At 33.8% G+C, this 21,815-nt stretch overlaps 2 protein-coding genes and 1 long non-coding RNA gene across 4 annotated transcripts; 1 reads left to right on the top strand and 2 right to left on the bottom strand.

Moving 5' to 3' along the window:
• Positions 1-12,156: 12,156 nt before the first annotated feature.
• Positions 12,157-12,705, bottom strand: LOC122601059. Its single transcript, XM_043773834.1, has 2 exons — positions 12,456-12,705; positions 12,157-12,353 (listed from the first exon to the last, which is right to left on the bottom strand). Exons 1-2 carry the CDS (start codon positions 12,703-12,705, stop codon positions 12,157-12,159), a joined length of 447 nt encoding a protein of 148 aa, XP_043629769.1.
• A 4,500-nt stretch (positions 12,706-17,205) lies between these two features.
• Positions 17,206-19,467, top strand: LOC122602350. Of its 2 annotated transcripts, none has more exons than XR_006324223.1 (3): positions 17,206-17,483; positions 18,734-18,933; positions 19,182-19,467. It is a non-coding gene; the product is annotated as an uncharacterized LOC122602350 (long non-coding RNA). The 2 variants fall into 2 exon arrangements; XR_006324224.1 differs by having other exon boundaries at positions 18,731-18,933.
• Positions 19,468-20,014: 547 nt separating this feature from the next.
• On the bottom strand, positions 20,015-20,601 carry LOC122600962 (BAG family molecular chaperone regulator 5, mitochondrial-like). The gene has a single exon (XM_043773741.1). It carries the CDS (start codon positions 20,574-20,576, stop codon positions 20,061-20,063), a length of 516 nt encoding a protein of 171 aa, XP_043629676.1. The 5' UTR covers positions 20,577-20,601; the 3' UTR covers positions 20,015-20,060.
• Between the last annotated feature and the right edge of the window lie 1,214 nt (positions 20,602-21,815).

The raw sequence follows: 21,815 nt of genomic DNA, 5'->3' as shown, positions 1-21,815 counted from the left end.
TCCAAATCTTACTAAATTACCGCTATCTACCGACACCAATTGCCCACAAAAACTTATACTCATCATCATTGACACCCAAACTGGACCGCCGGCCAACTTCAAGCCGGACCGGTGACCGGCAAACCGGACAGTTTGCTACTTTCACTAGCCATTTATCCACACAATTTGTATGAAAAACATGATTACAAACCGGAAGTGTACGGCAAGATTCTCCATCTTTGAAACCCTCCAAGCAAATTGAACAGTCAACGGTGGCGGCGCCTGAATAATGAAAAACAGGGAGGTGGGTTTTTATGTAAAGGAGTGAGTTGGCGGTTGTGGGTGGTAGTTGGAGGTGACGGCGATGGAGGAAAGAGCATAGACCTAATAAGATTATGATGATGGCGGCAAGGCCCAAAAAGATTAGAAAGATGGAAAGGATAAGAGACATAATGATGAATTTAAGAAGTATGGATAGTAATTTTGGGTGGTGTTTGGGTGGTGCATGGTGGTTGGCGGCGGCGTGGGGGTGGTGGATGGTGTACGGCATGATTCTATTGAGAGAGAAAAGGGCGGTGGTTTGATGAAGATAGAGATTTGTGTTAAAAGTTAAAACATCCGTAAATGTATGGACAAATATCTACGTCTATGGCATTTGTCATGTCGTGCTTGTACTTTTCTTGGAAAAAAAATTATGACTATAGTTTTATATAAAAATTATATATTATATAAATATTAAAAACTTTATAAGTATTTTATGCGTGAAATATACAAGTTTTTAAAGCACATATTGATTTTAACCAAATTTAGTTTTAACCCCTTAAACTTTCTATTTTATAACTTTTACCCCACATCAAAGTTTTCGTTTTCATTTTCATGAAACTAAAATTTTAAATTCTCATGTTTTTCATCAAACAACTTTCACACAGTTACGGTTTTACTTTTAAACCTTTAGTCTTTGATTATTTTCATTGTCTTTTTTATACATATAGCGTTTTCATTACAATAACTTTTATTATCGTTACGTCTTACGTTCATGTTACATTTAAAACATTAATATAGTTATTGTTCATGTTTTTATACATCTTAATATTCACAACATTATTTTTATTGTATTGCTACATGTTTAGTTGTTTTTTAATAAAAGTTTTCATCTTTTAACTTGTATCCCACATCAAAATTTTCGTTTTCATATTTATTGACACTAAATTTTTGGGTTCTCAGGTTTTCATCATACAATTTGTACACAGTTATGGTTTTACTTGTAACGATTTAGTTTTTGATTATTTTCTTTCGTTTTTATACATATATATGACGTTTTTAATATATAATAATTTTCATCATGCTTACGTCTTACATTCATGAAATATTTAAAGCATTAATATAGTTATTATTTGTATTCTTATACGACTTATTATTCATTTACAATATTTTTAATGTTATTGCTAGATGCTTAGTTGTAATTTTTAAAGCTTGAGTTTGAATATTTGACATAAATTTGCCAAAACTTTATTGTATATCCTCCGCTTTCTTAGGGCCTTCACTTTCTCACTCAACTCACTCACACGCTCTCCAAAAACGTACTCCGCGGCAACGCGCGGCGTCAACAACTAGTATATACTAAAAACCTATGTAAATGTACAAGTACTTTATCCGTAAAATGTACAAGTTTTTAAAGCATATACTAATATTAACTAAATTTCGTTTTAACTTCCTAAATTTTAACCAAATTTCGTTTTAACCCCCTAAATTTTTTACATTTTAACATTTATCCCACATTAAAGTTTTCGCTTTCATTTTCGTGACACTAAACTTTTAGGTTCTCATGTTTTCATCAAACAACTTTCACACAGTTACGGTTTTACTTTTAAACATTTGGTCTTTAATTATTTTTATTTCTCTTTTTATACATATAGCGTTTTCATTATACAATAATTTTTATCATCGTTACGTCTTATGTTCACGTTGTTTTTATACATCTTAATATTCTTTTACATTATTTTTATCGTATTGCTACATGTTTAGTTGTTTTTTTAATTAAAATTTTCATCTTTTAAGTTTTAACTTGTATCCTACAAAAATTTTCGTTTTCATTTTTATTGACACTAAACTTTTGGGTTCTCCGGTTTTCATCATACAATTTACACATAGTTATGGTTTTTAATTTTAAAGATTTGGATTTTGATTATTTTCTTCCGTTTTTATACATATATATAACGTTTCATCATGCTTAGGTCTTACATTCATTAAACATTTAAAGCATTAATATAGTTATTTTTTGTGTTTTTATACGACTTATTATTCCTTTACAATAACTTTTAATGTTATTGCTAGATGGTTGGTTTTTTAAGTTTGGGTTCGAATATTTGACATAAATTTACCAAAACTTTATTGTATAAAAAGCGTACCCCGCGGCAATGCGCGAGACCAATAACTAGTTTATACTAAAAAAATTATACAAAGTTTATACTAAAAAAAAGTGATATTACATATACTTTGTTAAACCAATTGCTTGTGAATAATGATTTAGAAGCTTAAAAGCTTAATGTACAATCATCATTAAATCTTTTTAAGAATTTAATGTTTAAATGTATAATTATTATTAAATTTTTAGTTATAACTTATAAGCAGTTACTCTACTTAGATTGAGGTAAAAATGACTTTATTTTAACTTCCTCCATACATTGTTGATATAATATTGGAATCCAAACTCTGTTGAAAACAACATTTGAATGCTACATTTATGTGTTTATTAAAATTTTCAAATTCCTAATCCTTATAAATAGTAAAGTCGTAGTACTTAATGTAGTATTACTCTTAAAGAAATATATATTTTATATGGTAAATGTTTGAGCGAACCTATCATACTTAGGAGGTTTAGTTAGGCGTTTATATGTTCAACGCAATTATACTAACATAACAAAATCGTATCAACACGATAATTGAGGTCTCGCAACGCGGGACGTTAAACTTTCTAGTTGATACTATAGGTGGTAATAATATTGTCATATAATATCATCACGCGTTAGTAACGGCAATGGATGGTTATGGTAGTATCGGTATAAACAATTGATCGTGTTAGATTTAAAAAGATAATAAAAATATTTTATAACATAAAAAGTGATGATGTAAACTAATATTAAAATTAAGTTTTGATTTAATTAATAACTAATTTTGTCAATACAGTAGTTTGGTCAAAATTAAGCTATATATAGTACTCATATAAATAAAGTTACTCGTATAACATATTGTATAAAAGTACATAGGACAAATATAACTTTCTTTTACGCTACAAATTATGTTACATTTGTTCACATTTTAACAAATTAAAAAAATTGTCACGCTTTTAGAAATTAATCCACAGTTAAAATTATGATATCATAAAAATTTACACTTTTTAGTGTGAACTTTGATATTGTTTTTAAAAATTTTACTTTTAATAATTTTGAATCATATTCATATGTAACAATACATATATAAGACAAAATATATTGTATAAATAACCAAAAGTTAATATAAACTTATCATTTTATTTTTATAAGCTCCTATTAATATTTTTATATATGTTTGGGGTTGAATGCTGGAAAAGAAACCAAAGGTTATGATTGGAGTTGAATGAAACCGAGGGCTATGTCGGTTTGTATTTAATTTAATGATATCGACAGATTTAATCTTATTACAATCAACAGTGTCGTATGTGATGGTACCCTGATATCATAAAGTAGCTTACTATATTGAGTATCTTATTTTAGTAGAAGGAAGGAAACTCGCGCATTGCAGCAATGATGTTAATTTAGAACGTAATATTCATTGTTTGTAGTCTATCAATCTTCTAGAGATATATTATATGGTACTTTCGTTAGTTTTCCCTCTTTGCTTATTCAAAGAACCGGGTTAGCATTAATTTTGGAGTCGAGTTATGTATACCAGTGAATCATCTGTCACCATCAATAGTATTTGAAACCATATTTCACGATCATATTTCACGTATAGATTAAAAACCATATTTCAAGATCATAAGAGATACACTCCCTATAATGTGCGTTTGCATACAAAGAAAGTTAAGGGTAAGCGTAACACATTATACACTTCTTGAAAAGTAAGCCAACAAATATTTTACATGCTACTACACATATAAATAGACCTGGCACAACCATCTTGAAGCTATATGAGAACAATCCCCAGCATATCGCATGCCGAACCACAAAACAGTGACGAAAAGAAGGGAACAGCAACAACCAGAAAAAAAAAAACCAATATTTGATCACCCAACTCAACACCTTATGTTAAAATTATCCAATGTATAATATCTTTCCTGCCACTACAGATAAAACAAAGTGAGGTTTACTTGCAAGGTTTCAAGTTGTATAATCTTATCATAATATTTCAAATCCAGTAGTATTGTGTCAAATACACAATATGCCCAAGTTGTTGTATGTCACATACACAATATGTCCAACCTCCTGCAGCTCTCGTTAAAAAAAAATTCACATTAGCTTCTTTCAAAACAGTAACTTGGTAAATAATGAATGAAATAGATATCAAAGCTACACTTTAATACCCCAATGTTTCCATTATCAAAGATAGCTTTGACCATGATCATTTGTAGAACCCCACATAATCAGCTTCCCTCGTAGATTATGCAAACACTGACAAAAAAAAAAAACACCCGAGAATCAAAATAAACAATTGGTTAATAAAAGGTATTGAACGAACTAAAGTATTAACTAAATTCAGGTACCATGGTTTAAAGTCCCATTCCTAAATTCCATTATACCCTGGACGACGTGTAGCTCAATCAATAATGGGTGACGCGCATCTTTGCAAAAAAAACCCAAATCAACATATATCTATTTTTAGTCCTCAAACCATTTTTAAAACATAAAGCTAATCTCGAATTCCAGCATTCAACTTTCAAACAATCCAAGATAAATAAAAGACTCAATATGTAAAAGAAAATAAATAAAATAAAATAAAATAAACTTAATATGTAAGAATCAAAATAATATATTAACTAAAATATATTAATAAAAACATAAATAATTTACCTTCCATTAAATTAGATTGGATCGGCGGTGGTTGGTGGACAGGAAGAATCCGGCAGTGCCGCGGCGGTTGATGGTGGAATCATCGGCGGTGGTTGGTGTTCATGAAGTGAAAGAATATACAAATAAAGAATAAATCATTATCACAAAAGAAAACTATCGATGCAATATTAGTTTAGTTACAATGACAAAATCAAACTTACTTATCGGATCTGATTTCCAGATCCTTAGAAATGGAAGTGATACAGCAAGTTGTCGATTAGATAATCTTCGGATATGAGTGATGGCCGGACAAACAGTGCTGATGTTGATGGTTGCGATGATGGTGATTAATCCGGCGATGAGTCTGGCGGCGGTGGTTGATGGCTATGACACCGGATCCAAATGATGGCCGGAGATAAACGGTGGTGATGTTGATGCTTGTAATGATGGCGATTAATCCGGTATGAGTACAACGGCGGTAGTTGGTGGCTATGAAACTGGATCCAAATCTGGTAGTAGTGGGCGGCAAGAGTCACAGAGAGAATACTTCATGTGTGTGTTTTTGTTCATTTAGTGTTTTGTTGATGATGGCGACACATATGATGGTGGTACTGGAACAAAGAGAGAGAGACATGAAGGGTGAAGGAGGAGCAAGGAGCATAGGTTTTAGGGTTTAGGATAGAAATGTCCAAGGGTAAAATAGGTATTTTAAAGACAGAATTTCTAAAAATAAAATATGGCTTTTGTTTTATAAGGTAGTAGAGATTATATCTAATTCTCTAATCATGTTTTACGTATTATACGCTTCGAATTACTTTTGAAGCTCGGGAGTCATGCTGCCTAGCATCAAACAAGCGACCTCATTATGTCTATCCTACTGAGTATTGAATTTTGCCAACTGTGCTGAAGTAGCACTAGCATCAGGAATAACGGGCATCTGAATTTTAAGGACATCGGTTTTCTTTTCAACTCTTAGGACGATCCTTAGCTGACGATACCATCATTAAAGTTGGTTGTAACAACCGTTTTAGAAATGTTCTTAATAGGTTCTTTGAAACGTACTTTCGCCACTAGAACGGCTAGACAGTTCAAATTATCTAAGTTCTTGACGTACTTTAGACCTAAACTATGTGCTTATATGAAGGTCAAGTTGATCTTAAATCTTGATTTATATGACGAGTTCATGACTAAGTACAATGAAATATTAAAGTTCGGTTCATAAACGTTCATGTTCATAAAAGTTCTAGACCAAAATGTTCGCAAATGGTCCTTACATTTATTGAGTTCATTTAATATGGGAAAGGTATATAAAGAAAGGGATGAGAAACCTAGAGAGAGGAACAACCATATTTCATCTCCTTCTTCTTTTTTCTTTCTCACTCTAGAAACATATAGTGCAGCCACATTTTCACACACAAAATTCATCTTTTGATTTTGGATTGTTAAACCAAAATCATTTATACTTTTAGCATCCTTGTGATAATCAAAACATATTTCCGGAATCAAATCTTAGGTAACAACAACAAATTATGAGTTTTTGATCAAATTAAAAGTGTACTTTTTCAAGTTCATGTTCTTGATGATTTGGTCCAATTTTGATATGAAATCGTGTTAATGATTAATGGGTTTGTGTCTAAATGTGTTTAATAACATTTATGTGAACAAATTTGGGTCATAACATGCTTTAATCTACAGAACCCATTTTTGAAAGTAAAGGAAAACTTGTTCTTGATGTGCCATGGCTTGTTCATGTTATAGATGGCTTTGAAATCGTTCAAAGTGTTAATGGTTATTGATATTGTGCGTATATGTACTAGTTCTATGTTCTAACAAGTCCCAGAATCGATCTAGAGCCTCGATTTGTGTTCAGCCCTTTGTTCAGCTCGTTGAGACCTTGGGATAGTACCAAGATCGTCCTAGGCAGCCTTATTGTTCATGATTCTTGTTCGTTCGATCTCGTGTGGTGTTGTGGTGATGTGGGTACGTTTAATGGGTAACTAATCCTTTGTATTGGTTTAGCTAAAAAAATTGTCAATCAATCGATCATGTGCCTTGTTCTTGTTCATTGGATCAATCTAACGATCCTGATCTATGTCCATTAGGACGATCTTGAAGTATGGTACACCTAAAACGATCTTGACTAAACTAAGACACTAAGACGATCTTGAATATAGACTTGTGAAACGATCTTAACATTTTGCCTGAAACGATCTTATGCATGAGCAGCTAGGACGATCCTGGCTAGAGTCCTGTAGGACGATCTTGAACCCTAGTCAGCTGGGACGATCTTGCATGTCCAGAGGGACGATCTTGGAGGTCAAAACCCTAGGACGACTTTGTGCATTCAAAAGACAACATGTACTTGTTCTATAACATACCACACTTGATCGTTAATCATCAATCCAGTTCATAACATCATTATCATTCGATTAAACACATCAAAGGCTACGTACTAACATCAAAGCTAGTTCATGAGTCGATCTAAAACAACGTACAAAGTGCAAACCTTAATTAAGTACATTTAAGACATGTACTATCTTGATTACTAAAGTAAAAGTTCTATGAGCCACTAAATCGAGTTCTTAAGGCTAAAGTTCATTATTAAAGACATGTTCAACTCACTAACACGATAATTACTTATGTGTGAGTTCAAAGACGTTCAGTTCAAGTCCAGTTCTTGTACTTAAAGTTCAATTAAACTCTTTTGAGTCAAAACGTTCAAAGATCTTCAAAGGACCAAATCATCAGTTCATCAAGGACATTTCAGTGATTAATTAATCACAAGAACTAATATACGTACTTGTTTATGATCAATGACATGTACTTAGGCTTTCATCAAGACGTGCTTGGATTGTGATAGATATAACTTATCTATCCCTGCACTTGTTCTCTGTGCTTGTACTAGACCACTGTGAGTTCACTAATCCCCCTTTCGTACATTTTGTTCAAGTTCTTTATCGGGGACTAAAAAGCATGAAAACTATTTTGTACTAGTACTTATGTTCTTGAACTATCTTACGTACTACATTATGATCTTGAACTACTTATGATATGCGTATTAAACTGTTTAAAAGAGTATTTAAGTCTTGAATGGGCAGGATCTTAATTACATCTATATCTCTGTACTTGATCTTTATCGTGTTCTAGTTCATACATGTACTTGTTCAGTTTTTTTTCACTGCTATCAATTCATATCCCACAGTTCAGGGAATGAACCGTAGGTAATTATGGACAGCGCTGTTTAGGGTAGGCCCACCCTCATTCTCCACAGTTCAGGAGGATGCATATTACTTGTTCTTGCTCATGTCATTGTTCTGACATAGATCTTATTTGAAGTACTTGAGCTACATGAGCATACTATTACATTAAAGTTCAGTTCTGGCCAATCGGTTTAGCAGTGACAACTTATAATTAAAAGTTCATTACATGATCTTGACCTAGTTCTTATTATTATAAAAGTACTTATGTTCAACGTGCAGATCTTGATCTAGATCTTATTATTACAAAGTACATTGGTTCAACGTACAAAACTTACGATCTTGTTCTCATTATACATATATATGTATATGTAAACTAAAAGTACATTATGTGAATCTCACCAACTACTTTTGTAGTTGACCTTTTGAACTTACATGCTTTTCAGACTAGGCTAAGTAGATCTTGTTAGCATAGGAGTCTTCCTTTCTAAGCCCATCCTTCTGGCGATTGTTCGAGCGTACAAGTTCAGGAGCTATGAAGACCTTCCTTGCTACTTCAGTTCAAGTTCTGTTCTTAAAAGACAATTGTTCTGTCTTCCAGATATTGACTATTCTAAGTTCATTTATGTTTTGTAATAACTATCGTACTGCTGTTCTCTTTTAATTTGATGGTTGTGTTGGAACTTGTACTGTGTGCAATTGTGCTTATCTGTGCATCCCGTATATTTTGCTTTAGCGGGATGTTACATTGGTTCCAGAAAGTTTTTCTCTTTCTAGCATCGACCGAAAAGCCGATTGGTGTATGTTTTGTAAATGATTTGTTGTCATCTACAAAAAGATATAAGTTCACAAATCAGTATTTTCGATAATAATTCCTTAAGAAATATAATTACCCAATGTTAAATCATTTAACAATTAATTTCAATAAGGCTAGGATCCAATTGACATACTATCATTTCATTAGTTGATCTGCTAGAAATGATGTACTCAAAAGGTAAGTGACGATCAGTAATTGTATTACAAGTACAATTTCTCAATTTATGGGACTTACAACGACACTTATAGAGGAATTAAGTGTTTTGTAATCATGTTTTGTCCCATTTTATGCCACTGGTCAAGATCTCACCATTTAACTCGTTTTAAGTCGCCCAATTAAGAACTTGTAAATAATCTACCACTGTCTCACGATGAGTAGTAATTTACCTTGGAGTTGCAATTGCTCTACGTCTCACATAGAGCAAAAAGTACTTGTAAGTTTTGTTAGCAAAGTGGGTGGCAAAGATTTAACTTTGATTGGGTACTACAATTGATGTGAATTAAGTTTATAAATGAAGATTCATGCACATCTTCATAACATAATTCTTAATAAAGTCATTTTTATTATGTCACACCCTGCCAAATCACTTTGGCGAGTTATGACTATAAAGGACCATAACACAAATTGTAGAGAGAACGACTACTAAACGTGTCGTTTTAATTCATTAATACCATGTCCCAAGACATAACCTTACAATAAAGTAGTTAGGAAATACATAAGAGTTCTTATTTATTTTCTAGTACATGACTCTTGAATACTTGAGATTCCTACTCCGCTCCATGAAATTCCATAACACTAGTTACCTGAGAAATACATGCTAAAACGTCAATATAAAGTTGGTGAGTCATAGGTTTATCATATCAACATAGTTTATGGATCACAAGGTTTTCTTATACATAATATATAGTACTATAGAACTGAGCTCCTAATACCGAATCTTAACGATGTTACATGTACCCCATGCGTAGTACTTTCATCCTCAAGTACTATGAATCAAATATCATGCACCCGTTTGATCATGTCGATCAAGTTAGCGCTACTAACTCGGGTGGGGGTGTCAAACCCAATAGATCTATTCACAAATATTCGTGCTTAAGTCCATAACTGATGGTATCGAAATAGGGGATTTCAATAGGATGAGAAATAACTGAGGCAACATATAGTAATAAAGTACTTGTGTCCAACCTTAAAACGAAATAAAAACAATGCTTGTATTTTCACCCCAAAGATGAAATATTTAAAAAGGGGCTATGAACTCATTTTAAAGTGATAACGAGGTAATGATATCCAAGCGTCCTAAATAAATTATGAGATTTTTATTAATTAAAATCCGTTAGGAATTTATATATTTTCAAACCCCATGCCATAATGTCAACACCATAGCTAGTTACCAATATGAAGTCGGTTTTTAATTGGGGAAGATTATCTCCATTTATATATATATATATATATATACATATGGATGTGGATATTTACAAGGACAAATAAGTTGTGCTCTGTTCTCTATCATCTTTGTCATTGTAGTAATTGGAATTCAGCATCTTTACTAGCATACATGTTTATCACAGGATAGTGCAATTTGCTCACAATCATAATATCATTATTCGACTTATATATATATATATATGTAAATGATTACATGAGTCAATCTTAATTACTAGATGAATTAAGATTCTAATTTACTTGTGTTTTTACTCATATGTATCATCCGTAAGCATCTAGTCTAAATATTTGTGATTTCTAAGTGCCCAAAATCTGCAAATTGTCATAAACATATGGACTCCAATATACTTATTACCAATACCCATTTCGGATTTTACAAGTTTCAATATTAATTAGTTAATAAACTACAGCAACAGAACCAAGGAGTAAAAGAGTGATTCTTGATTATATATGTTTAGATGAGTACCACATTACTTAGGAAAAGTCCTGGTTTGCTTATATGATTGACTTAAGGTCATATAAAGCATATTTACAAAATTAGTATAAGTTGGCATTTCATGTTTATAGTCCATGGTTCCTAAAGTTCATTCATGGTGATGACAAGGCGATATCGTGACATGAGTTTTTAGAATCAATATATCGGTAAGCAGGGTCATAAGACTTTCAACAACAGAAATCGAAAAACGTAAGAATGAAACAAGCTCCTGGACTGTATTGAAAACGTGCTGTTGAACAAAGGAAACGAGTTCGAGTTTAATGACACATTTGAAAACGTAGAGAATTCGAATGACATAAAAAGAATACATGGGTACTTACGAGAGTGACTGTACGTTTCAAAACAGAAATCAAAACCTTAACGATGATCAACAAAAGATGACTCTGACTGGCTGAGGACCCGTGAGCATTGTAGTGGTGTTGGGTGATGAACTCGTAATGAGTACCAGGCTGTTTTTGTTGCTCCAAGATAGTGAGAAACTATAAGAGTATAAAGGAGTTTGACTGTTGTGGTGCAAGGAGGAGTGCAAAACATAGTGTTATTTATATGGAATTGGAGACGATCAGGCTAAACGATGAGGAGTGCCAAGAACTGGTCTCGTTGGTGATCCAAGAAAGGTGGCTTGAGGTGGCTCTAGAGTAGTAACATTCCAAGAGAGAATTTACTTAAAATAGGAGGTTTGTATCCTTAAAATGTAAAGTATAGTTTTGGAGTTTGCCAAGCATGTCATTCCTTCCACCCTTGAGACCGATCAATCAAAAGAAACAATAGAACAAAAGCTTGGTTCTTAAGAAGATATGTTTCTTAAGGATATCACCAAATTCTTTTGGTTAGTACTACAAGTATGTCAGGGAATATAGCTGACAACTAAGGAATATTGGCAAAAGATATGTTAAAAACACATGTGCTTTTAAGGCCACTCCTTATAGGGAGTACTTCTCATCTACTTCTTCCTCTATTCATCAGATTTCTCTTTCCAAGAACACCCCCTCCTTATAATACCCACTTTTTCCCCACTTCTTCCACTATTCATTTATTATTTTATTATTCCATTTTTGTTTTTCATAAATTTAATAAAACACATTTTATTAATAAAATAAACACATTACATTTATTATAAAAATAAACATTACACTAAAAAACAGAAAGTAAATAAATTATGAAAAACGACATTATTAGGAAATTAAAAACTAGACATCAACGTTGACGGCCGTGTTCCGAGAGGTTCCAAACATGTTCAATCAGAGCATTGCAGAGTTGATGGTGACCCCTTTTATCGCGCAACTCCTTGTACATACGAATCTGCGTTGAACACCTTTCAGTCCACGTACGGGTTGGGAGTGTAGTATTAGCTATCAACTCTTCTTCAAACTCTGTAATTGCGCGCCCGTTATCTTCAACGATCATGTTGTGCAGAATCACACAACATAGCATGATCCATTTTATCTTGTTGGTACTGTATGGTCACTCATATTGTTCAATAATTTGCCAACGACCTTGAAGAACTCCAAATGATCGCTCGACATCCTTTCTTGCAGCTTCTTGGTATCTTTTGAACTTTGAGGTTTTCGGTTCCATCGGGCACTTGAATGACTTAACAAGAGTAGCCCATTCTGGATAAATATCATCTGCTAGGTAATATCCCTTTTGAAATTGCTCCCCATTAACCAAAAACTCTACTTTAGGAGCCTTAATCTTGAAGCAAATCGTCGAACAAATATGACTCGTTGAGGACGTTGATGTCATTGTTTGAACCAGCAGGGCCAAAGTAGGCATGCCAGATCCACAAATCATATGAAGCAACCGTTTCAAGCATGATTGTTGGATGTCCCTTGTCACCTCAGGTGTACTGCCTTTGCCATGCCACTGGACAGTTCCTCCAACCCCAATGCATGCAATCTATGCTACCAAGCATACCCGGAAACCCCTGAACCTCAACATGTTTAGCAGTCAACCCCTCGATATCTGCTTCTGTTGGCCTTCTCAAATACTCGTCACGATAGAGGTGTATAACACACTTGCAGAAAGCGTTTAAACACTGGTAGCCCGTATCTTGAGCCATTTGCAAGTACTCGTTTAAAGCATCAGCCTTAAAGCTATACGCTAACTGGCGTATGACAGAAGTACATTTCTGGAAAATGTTGAAACCAGGACGGCCACTAGCATCTGTCACGCTTTTGTGGAAGAACTGAAAGTGTTTCAGTAGCGGTTCAATGCTTTCAAAGGAGTTTATGTCTCGCACTATGCGCAGAAACATTTCCTTTCGCATTCAAAACCTTCTACGAAACATGTCAGGTGGGTAGGTTGGTTCTGGTGCAAAGTAATGATCGTATAAAAGCTTTGCGGCAGCCACGTGATCTCGCTGGATCACCTATCTAGTAAACTTGGGTCTTGAAGAAGTTGACGCTTCTTGGCTTTGGTTTTCTTCTTCGTCAAAGATAACGTTAAGACAAGCGCCTATGGCTTGGGGATTGAAAACAACATTCATTTGCGTAACAACATTATTGATTGTCATATCCTGAATAAGGTTTAGCCCTATAAGATTTGAAAGACGAGGCTTTCAATTTTCGGTTAGGATGATTATAAGCAGATTGTGACTTTATCCTCATCCCATACTCTTCATCTGCATATCTTGAACCTCGGATCCTTGCCTCCAACAAGCTCCTACATGGATTTTCTGAAAGATCGTTATAGAGTGGAGAATTACTACGCAAACCCATATGGAAAGCGTGTACCGACGAAGTGATCTCAAGATCTAGGATAGGAAAAGACTTTTGGAGAAACCTGTTAAGATAACTTCTAAGAGATTCATTAGAACCTTGGGTGATCTTATAAAGGTTTTTAATTAAATTTCTATAAAAATGATTGTAAAAGAAGTCAATCATATGAGAGAATGAAGTAATTGAGTAGGGAGGAAAACTTAGCAGCCATTCTAGAGCAGAACCCGTAAGAGTAGATTCAAAACCTTTGCACAAGTATCCTTTCCTCAAATGCGCGGGAATATGAAATATTTTTATCTTCTCCCTAAATCGGGCAACATGCTCTTTAGGACCTTTAGTACCATCATATAGCTTCAAGTTGAGAAGTTGGATATATTTGGGGATCTCCATATCACATATTGAAGGAGCAAATCTGGAGATATAACTTCTTGGTGGAACTTCTTCAGAACTGATTCCATGATCCTGCATATTGTTAGTGTCTAAAAAGTAATATGGGTTAAAAATATTATGACCTGGGTTCTGGTATGAAGATTCCAGAGTAATGTCAAAATCCTTAGCGTCAATATCTTGAGCTTTAAGATCTTGAACTCTAAGATTATGAGCTTTAAGATCCTAAGTGACGTCCTCATTTCGATTTGGTAAGATCTTGAGAGCTCCAAATGGCTTTCTGGTCCTTGATCTTTGCATTTCTATCATCATTTGTACCTGTTCTTTAAATTGAAAAATCATAGAAACAAGATCTTGGTTAGAATCAACAATGGGATCCAACATAGTTATCCCGGATGTCAATATATTGGACGAATCAGTATCTTCCTTATGAGATGATTGGATATGAAGAGGGGAGTCATTTGTTCCAAAAATTGAAGATGACAAAAAAGAAGAAGAAGATCTGGATTGAAATGACATTTTCGCAATAAGTTTTGTAAGATAAGATAATCGCAAATATAAAGAAAAATTTGAGAAAAGCACCGCTTGCCCCACGGTGGGCGTCAAATTGTTTTAGTCAAAAATTACCTAAGATAATCTACGATGAAGACTTAGATTAATAATGTAACCAAACTTTCGTTCGTGAGGTTGTGTGCTTAGAGATCTTGAAAGTTCAGTATACTGAGGTGTCAAAATAATTGCGAAAATGTAACTTATTTGCTAGATATTGAATAATCACATAAAATAATGCTTAAAAGAATGTTTTTATCAAGATAGGACTATAAAAGTAAAGTTCTACTTATAAAATCTAATAAATGATCAAATAAAGTGTCAAGATCTTGAATAAAAGACGTTAGAACGTGATAATACTTAAGAATTCGTTAAAAAACAGTATAAAAGCATGAAATATGATCGATTAAAGTACTTGAACGTAAATTAAAAGATTACTTTGTAAAAACTAATCTACAGTAAGCAAAATGCAAGATATAGGCGATAATCGTAAGAAAAACGTTATATAAAATATAAATAAAATAAAATGCATAAAAGGAGTAAGAACACCGTGATTTGTTGACGAGGAAAAGCCCTTAATCCTTCTGGATTGCCGGCATAAAAACCCCGGGAGGAAACAATCGTCCCTCCGTGCTACTATTATTATTATAAATCAAAGATAATTACGATTCGAGAGCCCAAGTGATTGATCTAAATGTTACAATGATGAAATGTGTTAAGTGTGATGTGTTTACAGAAGAATTTAGAGAGAAATAAGTGTTTTTTTTGGTCTAAGACGAATTGCCTAAGCCTGCAATCACTTGCCCCTTTTATAGAGAAAATAACCAACTAACTATCTTAAAAATATGAGATCTTGGAGCTGGAAATCAGGGATCTTGAGCAGATTTTTCTCTTTGACTTGATTACTTGGTAAATAGATGTTCTGGAGCCATTTTAACACGTTCTCAACTATAAATTCTGACTTTGGGGGCAAGTCTTCCGTTTTACCTGTTCCTGTATTACTAAGTCAAAGTAAAATAACGGTTAGATATCTTAGAGCCCCAAGATCTTGAACCACGAAGATCTTGAACCACGAAGATCTTGGACCACGAAGATCTTGGGACCTGAAGATCTTGGAGGTGAAAATCTCAGGCATAACACCATATTTAACTGTTTAGAATATAATTTAGAGTAGACGTTGACTTGGAAATTTGACGATTACTACATATTGTCTTAGCAACACAAATGAGCTTGGTAGCTCCATTTGAAGGCATAAAAAAATGCAGAAGTAAAGGTTTACGATAGATGCAATTAAGAACCCACTTCTTTACGGAGTAAGCGCATCCCGACTTATACTTCTCTTAGAGTTTGTTTAAATGGGTGAGTCGGTGTATCTTTTGATTGTAAGATACCAATTTTATTAAAACAAAATCATATTTCGATATTTATTAGTCAAGTTTATTCTTTTATTAAAACAATTTTGCATCAACATTTACAATAATAGCAAATTAATAAACTTACTAACTATTAACAATTAGTCATGCAACGATTTATGATGGGCAACCTAAATCATGATCAATATGGTTAATGTACATGTTTAAGAATGGATATCCCCTTGATAGAAGATGACCTCATACATCAAGTTACCTTAATTGCGTAAGCTTTTAAACAATATACAAACAAAAAGTAAGTAAGTAACTGCTCAGTGCCGCCTTCCGCGGGTTTTGAGCCCCAATACCTCGACGGTGTATGGGGGAGGTTAAGATGTAGGCAGACCTTACCTCTACCTAAATAGAGAGGTTGCTTCCAGTTTCTACCTAAACAATATACAAACAATTATATAATAAACAAAAGCACATAAGTCAGTGGCTACTCATAGAGTACTGTAACAACTACTGTACTTCTCTTTTAGAGCACCCCTAGTGTATGAATACTACGGCTGTATTCACTAACCAATACGGTCCACACCATTGGGTGTGGGCCGTATTCGAGCGTGTTGGAGTTCGTATAGGTCCCTTCTGTGGTGGTGAATACGGAGCTTTGTTGGTTTGTTTTCTTTAATCATCGATGGCTACTTTCTTATTAAAAAAATAAAAAATTTGAATCTAGGCAACATTTTTCAAACGGCTACTTTTCAAAATTTTCAAAAAATTCAACCTTTTTCACCATATATTCACTTATTTAACCTACTTAATTCATTCATTCAATCAAAACTCAAACACATACTTTCCAAATCCAATCCATTCTCTACATCATTCGAGGAACATAACTTACCACGACGATCATTCGAGGAGAGACTAGTGGTGTATGAGCGGACCATGAAGGAACTTCGAGACCGACACGTCCACCATTCTCTACGTCATGATCTCGTCGAGCATATTTGGAGTCTTCCGTAAACCTTGTTGCCATTTTTAGGATTGATTTTTATTTTAAATGTATATTAATGTTTTTTTTTTATTTATGGTACTCGTTTTTATTAATAAAGTGGTATTTTAGGATTTAATATAATATTTATGTTTATTTTATAAATTATATTCGTTGTTTTATTTATTAAAAGTTTAAAAATAAATATGTTGTTTACATTGAGGAAAATGTTTTGAAAAAAGGTTTTACTAACTGTAGTATTGATGCAACCCATTTGCGGTGCTCTTAGCATCGGGCTTGACATTTACTTAACTTATTAAATTATACTGTATTAATGAACACACACCAGTGTTATGTACCAACGGTTTTTGGTTCTCGGGTCAGGGATTCGGTTTCTTCTTCCTAATTCCGACTGGGTTCCGAACCCTTGATGTTACTGTTGTGTGAAAATGAAGGTTGCCCTATTTTGGGAGCAATCTGAAGTGATATTGCTCTAAAGGCTTGCAATTTTCTGAATGATACAAGGTATGTTCTTTCCTATTTTTTCTTCCGTTGTTTCTATAATTAGCCTTTGTGTTGGACTGTTGATTACCTGTGGTTGCTGCTAACTCGAAGTATCATCCGGTTTTATGTATGTAAGGTGTTTGACAAATTGCCTAAGAGAAAGTTATACTCCAAAAAGTCGACATTTATAATTCATCGATATAGAATATCGTATGTGTCATTATTACCAAGATTATAAATGTCCATATTCACTTGTGATACTTTAGTTGTAGCAAACACATTCTTTCTTAAGTTACGGTATTACTTTTTTGTTGACATCCTAAGTACTAAGGCTATAAATAGATGGTCACTATCTTGGATACGGGGAGTGTTGGAAATCATGAGAGGGTTAAGAGTATATTTACGGAGATTTAGCAGACGAGTAGAGCGTTTGTGGGGTACTTAAAAAGAACGATATAGCTTCAAGTAATGAGCTTATAGGGTATGTTTGACAAAAGTAGTTGTAGCTTTTAGCTGTAGCTTTTTGTTGGAGCTGTAAGCTATAGCTTTTATTTTTTAAAAGTGTTTGGTATGGTAGCTGTAGCTGCAACTTCAAGAGATATTTGTGTAGCTTTTAAAGATTAAAAGCTTCATCGAAAAGCTAAAGCTCCTGAAACGCTTTTTGGAGCTTTTTCTTTCAAATAAAAGCTAAATCTAGTTGCATCCAAACAAAGCTTTTAACATTTTAGGAGCTTTTAGTTTAAAATTAAACCCTAAAGCTCCTGAAAAGCTCTTGAAAAGTTTTTGCCAAACATAGCCATAATGTCATAATTTGTACAAGGGGAATGTCGGCCTTGATACAATTAAGATTGACTTTGACTGATGTTATATATTTGCAGCAAAAAGCTTGAAAACTGAAGTTTGTATATGTGTCGAATAATAAAGTTGATGAACATATGATTTCATTTGGTATGCAGTTTCATTCATTCTTCATTGTAATACTAAAGTGTTCTTTTTTTCCAGTCTTAACTTTCTTTGAAACCTCACCTCTTGTTGTGTCATTTTTGCTCTTGAAACAAATACGACTAATATGTATTCTCTTTTAATTTAAGCTTTCAGGAACTTACTATTGTCTAATTTAGTCTTTGGCCATCCTGACTCTTAGAAGTTGGTTCGATTGATGTAGAATTGTAGGATGCTATCAAATACGGCAACATGTTTAGTCTGTAGCATTTTATGTAGTTCATATTAGTTATCTTGTGTGAAACATTAATTCTTATGCATTTCAGCAGCGGTCTCCCGGTTTTATCATTTTAACAAAGGGCGCAGGCGCATATGCTGGTGGTAGGGCCTTTTATAACTTCTTTGGTGGCATGTTCAGCATCACCAATGTATTTTGGTTGTCAAGAAAACTGCTTGGTGGCTGGCGGCTGGCCATACTGATGGTTTGCCAAAAGTCAAATACTGAACATAGTTTTGAGCTTAGCAACAGGTTAGCACATCGACCACCGTCGCTCAATGTTGCCATTTATTATATATCTTTACTTTTCTTATTTGTTTCTTGCTAAACAGTCCATTTAAATGATATTTTCCTTTCTGAAACATCATTATATGTGCTATAGATATGGCTTCCAGATTATCTTTGATTTGTTACTTAATCGTTATTATATCTTATCATTGATCGTTTATGGATGCAATTCTTTGAGATTGAGATATAACTGATTAGTTGTCATTATGTAGATTGCCATTATCACTAGAGCAAATGATGGATATAGGACCTGAAGAATTGTCTAGAATGGTTTGTTTTTGTGTTCGGGCACCATCAACATGGTCAATGGCAAGCTCAAATCTGCTCTGTGCGTATGAGCAACAATCTTTAGTTGCGCACTTTTAGTAAGTTAACTTATAATCTGATGACAACTAAATATATTTGCCGTTACAATTATAATTGCGTTTTGTATAGAAGTGTATGACCAATAGACAAATGTAAACGCTTTCTAAATCTATGAAATATTGACCTTTACGATGATGGAGGAACATTGCTACTTTTATCAACAAAAGAACGATGATATTTATCAATAGCATCTTCTCTGTGCTATTTCCCTTCCTGTCCGTCCAGTACCCAATGCATGTTTTTATGTCACTCATATCTTGCTTCATTTCCATTCTATATGGATCTTCAAGTTTGTTGGTTGCATTGGCGTGTACATGCTATGCATACGTGTTAAACCTGCGGCATCGCGCGGGGGTAATATTCTAGTTATCAAATAAAACATAGATTAAGATGCTCAGCTTCACGACCAGATTTGACATAGTAAACGTCCGAATTGGCCTTAGCTCAGAACTACAAAGTTGTAGCCCTATAAATCGTGCATCTATATTCCAAAGGAGAGCTCCTAACTCATTATGGTTAATTTTATATGAATTGTTTAGTGTCGAACAGGAAAAATTACATGAAAAATTCACACATAATTATCATATAATTAACCCTAGTTTTTCGACCATTAAAATGGTAATAACTCGGTGAAACGAAGTTCGTGATAAAACAAAACTATATATAATATGTATGCATATGAAATGTAACTTATATATGTATAATATTAATTAATTACTCGTACATTATTGTCTAAGAAACCGTTGTAAGCACTGAAACCCCAAATTCTCAACACAAAATCTTTCAAATTCAAGATAATCTTGTTCACCGCCTTTCTCTAGACAAACCTGTTTCTCAATCCCTAAAATCATATCCTCCCAGCAATCTCTCAAAAACCCATCATCATCATCACATTTAGCATCACAGATGGAATCAAGAATCTCTTGCAAACCAACGATCCGACGGCTGACATTTCTCCTGAATTCCCTAACAGTTGGGTCAATTCCAGGAACTGAATCGAGGGCAAAGAGTAGCTTCATCAAGGCTTCATTGATCTTTAGCCTTTCTTGGTTGTTGGTTCGTAATGCATCGACAGTTTCCTGTAGCTGGATTGTGTCTTGTAGAGTGTCGGCTTCGCAGTTGATGGTTTTGATCTTGATGGTTAAGTTGCGAACACGGTGGGATCTGAAAGCTGATTGTATTTTAACTGCTGCGCTGGATTCCTCGCGATTATGAGTGGTGATGGGAATTTTTTCATTCATTGTGACAAAAGGAAAATGACTGATGAGCAATTGTCGGGTGTAATTTATCCCTTTGATGTATGTGGCCCACTTTGTATTTGTTTATCACTATTTCTTTTTCTACACAATTCTTCAATAAAATACATTTTATTGAATATAAAAACACGTTTCATTAAAAAAAATACGATTAATAAATACAAATACATAAATAAAACTTAAAAGCATTACATTAACTTATAAAGAAACATACAAAATTAGACAAAATTAAAAATTAAGCAATGACATAAACTTAAAAAAATCCGTAAGATGATGTCGAAGATCGTCATGTCGTATCTTTTGTCTATTATAAACACGCGCTATATATAGATCTTCAAGGTGATTGCATGACTATAATGTGGCCAAGGAGTAATCATTGCATATCGGTTTTCTTCGACATTTATGCTACGATGCAAGTGTTTATGTTATGTGTGAGTTTCCTCTAGGTCTAATCTCTTCTTGGAGTTTTCACAACTTGTCATTTAACGTGAAGCACGTCAAATACTCGCTCGACATCTTTTTTTTTTTCACATTCTTGGACCTTTTTAATTATGCAACTTTCTCGTTGTGCGATGTCGAATGAATTTTGATAAAAGTAGGCCACTCTAGGTATTTGCAGTCGCTAGCCCGAAATGAACACGGGGTGTGTTGCCGTTGAGTGGGGCATTCGACAACTAAGACTATTAAAAGGAAACTTTTGTTGTTGTTGGCCCCTGCAACACCTAAGTAACTATGTCAAATTTAACTAAAGATTATGTGATGCAATGGCTTCGATTATGCTTGGTGGGTGCTTGTGACCTTTCTATGTAGTTGAATGACTTCTCCATGCTTGATGCATAAAATCACTGCTTCCTATAACTCCTGATAGCCCATGAATGTCATGATGTCGTTTGTATAGGTTTTAAATGTCTTGGAAAACATTTGTTCTTTTGACATTGATAATTTCACACACTTGTTGTGTTGCTCATTAAGTCTTACTGATTCAGTAACCTATTCAATGTCAAAAGTTATTACTTATCCAATGTCATAATATCTCGATATCATTTGGATTTTCATGTCATATCATAAAAATTAATACACATGACACATTCTTTAGATGGTATCAAGGCATATAACTTTTTAAATTGAGTCGAGAGATTGCCACCATCAAGCCAGTGATCATTCCAGAATTTTGTCTTATTTTCACTCCCAACTGTTCTTTAATAACATCTTAAGCAGGCTAGC

The sequence above is a fragment of the Erigeron canadensis genome, chromosome 5, assembly GCF_010389155.1.
Source record: "Erigeron canadensis isolate Cc75 chromosome 5, C_canadensis_v1, whole genome shotgun sequence".
Classification (NCBI taxonomy): domain Eukaryota; kingdom Viridiplantae; phylum Streptophyta; class Magnoliopsida; order Asterales; family Asteraceae; genus Erigeron; species Erigeron canadensis.
This window is presented reverse-complemented; position numbering and strand designations above follow the sequence as displayed.

Bases quoted from the DNA above. Each gene is read 5' to 3' on its own strand.
- LOC122601059 (XM_043773834.1), bottom strand. From the start codon at position 12,705: ATGACATCAACGTCCTCAACGAGTCATATTTGTTCGACGATTTGCTTC. The intron at 12,354-12,455 runs GTCGTTGGCAAA...TGATCGTTGAAG, and splicing joins ATCATTTGGAGTTCTTCAAG to ATAACGGGCGCGCAATTACA.
- LOC122600962 (XM_043773741.1), bottom strand. From the start codon at position 20,576: ATGAATGAAAAAATTCCCATCACCACTCATAATCGCGAGGAATCCAGC.